Source organism: Buceros rhinoceros, unplaced genomic scaffold, assembly GCF_000710305.1.
Source record: "Buceros rhinoceros silvestris isolate BGI_N320 unplaced genomic scaffold, ASM71030v1 scaffold17223, whole genome shotgun sequence".
NCBI lineage: Eukaryota > Metazoa > Chordata > Aves > Bucerotiformes > Bucerotidae > Buceros > Buceros rhinoceros.
This window is the reverse complement of record NW_010403189.1, coordinates 5,214-11,422: the sequence shown is the minus strand read 5'-3', so window position 1 is coordinate 11,422 and position 6,209 is coordinate 5,214. Positions and strand designations below refer to the sequence as shown.

General features: G+C 45.2%; 1 protein-coding gene across 1 annotated transcript in view; it reads left to right on the top strand.

The window, feature by feature from the left end:
• The window catches only part of EIF2B5 (eukaryotic translation initiation factor 2B, subunit 5 epsilon, 82kDa), a 17,323-nt gene that overhangs the window by 10,281 nt on the left and 833 nt on the right, over nucleotides 1-6,209 (top strand). Inside the window, exons 13-14 of the mRNA XM_010132921.1 lie at nucleotides 3,608-3,733; nucleotides 5,176-5,286. Of these exons, the coding sequence (XP_010131223.1) occupies nucleotides 3,608-3,733; nucleotides 5,176-5,286 (237 nt within the window). The remainder of the gene's footprint in view (nucleotides 1-3,607; nucleotides 3,734-5,175; nucleotides 5,287-6,209) is intronic.

The following is a 6,209-nucleotide window of genomic DNA, read 5'->3' as shown; positions in this document are numbered from 1 at the left end:
AGGAATGCGGCCTCCTGGTGAGGTATACTGTTAGTGTTCAACTGCATAGCTGATGTTAGTCACCATTACGATAACCCAGTATGACTGAGTTGAGATGGGCCTCTAATGGAGGTAGTTGACCAGCCTTGAACAGCTTATTAGATGGACAGCAGCTTTGTGTATTTACCAACAGTGCTCTGGAGAGACCAGTTCTTGGGACAGAGCATGCCTGTTTGTACAGCATCTGAAACAGTGGCTTTTCTGCAACTTGTGGTTCCCTAGTTAGCAAAAAGTCACTCCCTTAATTTGCTAGTGCTTACACCCTGAGAACCCCAAGTACTAGCTTGGTATAGGGTAGTACGTCATGAAAGCACGTAGCTGAAGTGTGTAGCTGTGCAACGAAAACTGCCTCAGTCAGTAGTGGTATTAGGCTGAGATTTGCTTGTGAACGTTTATGTATGGGAAAGTGTTGTTTTGTATGAGATGAGGATATTTGCACACTGAGTGGTGAGTATCAGAAGCTCACTGAACTTTACAGAGCTGTTCTATGTTTGTCACTCTGTAGCTCAACCGTGACAAAGAGATGCTGAAAGAAGATGGGTTGCTTGTGTAGGAGTGAGGTAGAGTGGTTGCAGAAAGCTCAGGAGGGGAAATTGTGGTGATGCCATAGTTACGATGCATAGTTTGACTTGAAACCACAGTGTGTGCTGTGAAGTGCTGGCCCCTGAGCATGAAGCTCTTAAGTGTTGCAGCAATTTTAGGAAACAAGCATCTGGTAAAGGATATTCCCATGGGTATTTTACAGATGGAACATGGAGACTTGAGAAATAGTTATCCAGTTCGATGTATGTCAGGCATCTTGTTCATCTCTTGTACAAGTTACAAAGCAGAGATGGTACAGAAAACCAGACTTTCCTAGAACTGTTCGTATAATTTAAGCAAGCATGGCTGAAGCTGCTGATTAACTGAAGGCTCTGCTTCTGTTCTCACTGAAGCAGCATCAAACAAGGCTGTGGGGGTGGGGATGTCTAAAGGGAGCCAGGAGAGGCAATATAGCACTTCAGTTTGCTGAGCTGGGCAGTGTCTGCGCCGCTGCCCGGCAGCTGGCACATGTGGCGCTCTTCTTCAGGTTTCTGTTAGGGAGCTGACTCTGTAAAGTCATGGCAAGTGAACACAAGATGGGATTGCTTAATGAGGGACCAAATGGATCTCTGCTTTCGCTGAAGCAGTTTATGGTGATCGGCACAGATGCTGTTACGCTGTAAGAGGTTGGAGTTACAGCTTTATCCCTTGGGCATTGCGTGCTTCGTGATGGTGTTCTGTGCTGGAGGTAAGGGTAAAATGGGCCTGGTGTCTGTCCTGCTGACTGAAGAAAAGTAGATCACAAACCTCTTTGAAGTTAATACAGCATCACTGACCAGATCTGATGAAAAATGAATTGACCTGTCAGAGGAATTTGATTGCGTTCTCCAGACTGTAGATTGTCTTGAGGAGTTGCCTAGCTAGAGCCAAAGCCTGGAAGGGTGTGATATTGTCCATAGGGCTTTCTGTCAGGTTTTTATCCCATGATTTTCAGTCTTTTATTCAATCTAAAATTGCAAGCTTCTAATTCTCCAGTTCAGATTAGTTCAGATTTTCATTTAACTCCCAAAGCAGCCTCTCTGATCACACAGGCTCATAGGCCTGTTTTTGCTGGGGGCTGTGTGGGGCTGAGCCCTACTTCCACCATTGGTACAGTGCAAGTTCTCCACCTGAGGTGGTGTATATTTTTTCTTCTTTCCCTTTCCCAGCATCAGGCATACCGGATTGAGTCGTGGGGTTGTGAGTAATCATAGCTCTATTTTCTTTATAAATAACTTGCTTTCAGAAACTCAATAGCTTCTGGTTAGATTTGTGCCCGCTTATGATTTAAAGGCATTAACAGAAAAGGTACTGCAAAATATTTCTTAGCCTGGAAGAAGCTTGTAGCTTTACAACATTTGAGGTGAAGCATTCCAAAGGGTAATAAAAATGCAGGATATGGTTGTAGAGGAGGGAAGAATGCTTAGGATTAAGCGTGTTGCTAAAATACTTTCTGGAAATAAGCCATGCAACCCTCAGTTTTCTGTTGTGATACCACGATAACTGGGATCGTTCTGTGCTGTTACTGTTGTTCCTTGAGCCAGGTGATGTACTGCTATACAGATCAGTCTGTTTCTACTGAAACTATCTACTGTTTCTTCTTTGTTTCTGCCTGAAGCATGCAAATTCCAGCACAGTTCCATAGCAAACCTGTCTGAAGAGGTGATGGAGTGTGTGGTATTATGGAGTAGTTGAGCACTGTTTCCTAGTTCAGGCTGCCTTTGGTAGCCCATGCTAGCCTGGATTCTACCCTGAATTCCGCTGTGTGTTCTGGAGTTCTCCCTCTGGCACAGCTACTGCCTGCTAGCAACTGTCCTGGACAAAATAATTGCCGATTAACCCTCAGTGTAGGTGACTCAGAGCTTCTTCATCACGCCCCAAGCCCCTGAGAATTACCTGTTCCCTTCAAAACACACCACATGTGTTCTGTTGAAGGCACAGCAAACAGCGTATCTGTATGGGCATGCCAGGGATGTGGTTGCAGGAATACCTGCTGTTGAATTAATCCATTTAAAAAGATCTGGAACTCTCATTTAATTTCCTACAATGTTTTTATAGGGTAGTCTGGTCACGATGTGACTCATGGGGAATTTTTGTATCTTATCCTAGTTCTGATACCTTTTAAAATTGTTATGGACAGGGCTCTAAGTATCTTCCTTACTACTTAACCCAGATTCAGGTCAGTCTGTGCTGCTTTGCAGAGCTTTCCCTGCTGCTTGCTTTCCAGATATGTACAAGTAGAAGAGCTGTGGGAGACTTGGACAGAAATACTGTTTGAAGAGGCAGCTCCAACATCATTAAAATAGACTTCATAAAAAATAAGCCTTGAAGGAGAGAACCAAGATCAGCTGATAGTGTAACAACTTCTTGCCCTTCATCCTTCCCAGCCATTTCCCACAGCAGATTCCAGGATCAAAACAAGCCTGTAGGCACACAGCAAATGGGTGACTTGCACTTAGGGGCCGCCCCGCTGCGTTCCTGTTTTAGGGGTGGCTGTTTTGCACTGTCCATTTCTACTCAGCTGGCAGTTATCCTGGCATTACCTTTTTCTCTTATTTGCTCTTCCGCTTTGAGGGAAAGTTCCACTGAAATGTCAGCTGCTCCATGGGGGGAAGGTTTGCGTAGCATGTATGTACCTATCCTTATTGGTCTTTCCTTATTGTGAAGTGATTTTCTTTGAGTACCAGACTCCAATAAACACATTTACGGTGATAATCCCCTCTTTGTTTCTGCCTGAAGCATGCAAATTCCAACACTAATAATCTAGTATTGTATCCAAACAGGAACAACAAGAAAACTAACAAATATCCTCAAAGCTGCTTAGTAAATCCGCACGTGAGACTTAATAGCATTTCTTTCATGGTCAGAGGGGAGGAAATATATTAAGTGATGGGGTGGATGGTTTCTTAAAATGCTTCCCTGGTCATTTCCTAGTGCAGTCCAGCTGAGAAATGGGGCTGACTGCACACATCCGTCTCAGGATCTCTTCTGTGCTTTTCCCCTGCAGCTGTTAAAGAACTGGACCCCGTTGTTCAAGAACTACATAAAGCGGGTGTCAGATCACTTGAATGCCTTATTTGCCATTGAGGAGTTCTTCCTGGAACATGACAGCCTTTGCACATCAATAGCTAAAGTGAGTATCTGCTCCCAAGTCTGAGGACCTGTTTTTGCTAGAGTCATGGTGAAATGCATCCTGGTTGCATCATCAGCTTGTCTGCTTTAGAGGAGAGGATTTTGGGGTCTCAGTGGAGAGGTGTGTAGAAAGTCCATCTGTAGTAGTTGCTTTGGGAAAAAAAAGTCTGTGTCTGCCCATGTCTCTGAGGGAGCACAGCTGAGGGTGACCTTGTTGTGTGATGCTGGAAGAGGCAAGTCAGAGGATTGCTTTAGGAAGAGCTTTGCTTCATTTGTCTCTCTGTGGTCCCTGGCATCTGTCTGCGAAATGATTTATCCTACTTTAGAGTGCAAAGCAAGCACAGCTGGGAATAGGGGTGAGATTTCTAATTCAGGTTGAGCTAGTTATGAAAATGGCAATATAGGGAAGCTGATATGTGGCTTATTACCTATCTCCCCACTTCTGAGAGTTTTCAGTGTATTCCTCCTCACCCTCCTTCAGAAATATTTTGTTCCTGTGTTCTTTCTGCCCTATCGAGCTGAGAGCATTTGACTTGGATTGCAAGTCTTTCTTTTAGCAGTGTCTGAGGAAGCCCCTCTCTCTCTTGGAAGAGCTCTCCTAGAGCCTACTTAACTCTTGCTTCCTCAAGAAAGAGTAATCCTAACTTCTGCCAGTGCTTCTGGCTAAAGGCAAAGCACTTACAACTGGAGCCAAAAGCCTTCAGTTTGGTGAGCCAAAATATCCTTGAATTAAAGCAATTGTTTGGCATGTGTCCATTGTTCTAGGGGCCTGAGTTTCCCTGGAGGCTGGGAGTTGAAGTGGCACTTTATATTTGGACTTGGCAGCCAGCTTTGTCAGTTCTCTACCGCAAGGAGACCAACTTCCCTGCTCTGCCTGAGTACAGAGGCACCCTGAGAAAGCATGATTGCATGCCCTAACCCTCACCAGGCTGGGCAGGAGTTCGCACTGGTGAATGACCAACTGCTTTGATGCCTGCCATAAGGCACTTTTAAGAGAGAACTGGCAAAACTGGATAAGTTCTTGCTCTTACTGCACAGGTCACCGTTGCGCCTATGTGGGCTTGTGTAAGAGTTGCTTGTTAGATCTGCTTTGGGGATGAGTTTTAGGATGCTTTAAAAAGAGAATTTAAGTAACATCTTGAGCTGACATCCTCTGTGGCCCTTTGTTGCCCGCAGCTCTCAATCATACCCTGCATCCACAGAGCTGAACCTGATGGGGCTTGAACTTTGACTCATTATGTGTCATAGCATATAACTGTCAGAAACATGAGGCTTGATAGGAGAAGCACAGTTAACAATAAAAGCAAAATGAAGCAGACCAACGGCCTTCTGTTGCAGATGGAGCTGGGAGACACAGATTACGTGCAAAATTTGTGCTTGGACATGAACTAGCCCCAGAAGAGTTTTCTAGAGACCCCCGTTGCTCTTTTCTAATTGATGCAGGTGTTGATGACGTTTTACCAGCTGGAAATTCTGGACGAAGATGTAATTCTCAATTGGTTCTCTTTGCGGGACACATCTGACAAGGGAAAGCAGCTTCGTAAAAACCAGCAGGTAAGTCCCAAAGGTGTTTGGGGGTGGAATGGATGCAACAGCGACTCAAACTGTGAGTGGAGTTTGGTGACACCGTCACCTTCTGTAGAGCAGCTGCCATTACGTGGTAGGCCCATAATGCATCAGTGCATTGAACACTAAGCAACAGAACTTTCTTCTCCAGAATAGACATTTCTGTGCATTCTGCTCTAATTGTCCTATTTGGATAAGGAATGGAGGTTGTAGGAGAGGGAGGTTGTTTTTAGTGGGCTCTCCATCGCACAAGGCCAGCACTTTCTGAAGTAGCAGCACAGCTTCTCTAAGCCAACACCCACTTGAAATGGGCTATAGGCCAATGCCCCGTGTGCTGGCCCCATGCAGTTCCTTTGAAGCTTTCATTCCTGGCTCACCAGTCCCTTCGCATATATTTCTAAGCGTTTGCTGTACTGAGTGGTTTCATTTGGCTTGTGTTTCAAGGAGCACATGAACTTTCCCCCTCCATCAGGCAGAACTTTGTGCTGCAGTTTGGCCAAGCCCTGTTCCAGTCTCCTCCCTGGATCTGGAAGAGTAGCAGGGGGGAAAAAAGCCACCTCTGAAGAACTCCAGCTTTGTTTAAAACCTTTGCAAAGTCAGCTCTTAGCATAGGTCAGCAGAGCTTTCAGCTGCTTATTCAAGCCCAGTTAAAAGGTAAAATGAGCTGCCTTTTTTATAGCAGTTTCTCAGGGAGTAGGTTTTTCCCAGCAGAGTTTTCCTGCTAAGTCTTAGCGAAGGTGCTGCTGCCACCTCTTCTCCCTCAAGCGCTGAAAACCTCTCAGACTTTTGTCTTTTTGCTGAGTGATGTGGAGATTGTCTCTCTGGAGGCATCTCCCTCAGGAATCTAGTCAGTGTGGGTTCTCCCATGGCATCCCAGTTGTTTTCAATCTGAACTGTTGTCTCTCTTTCCC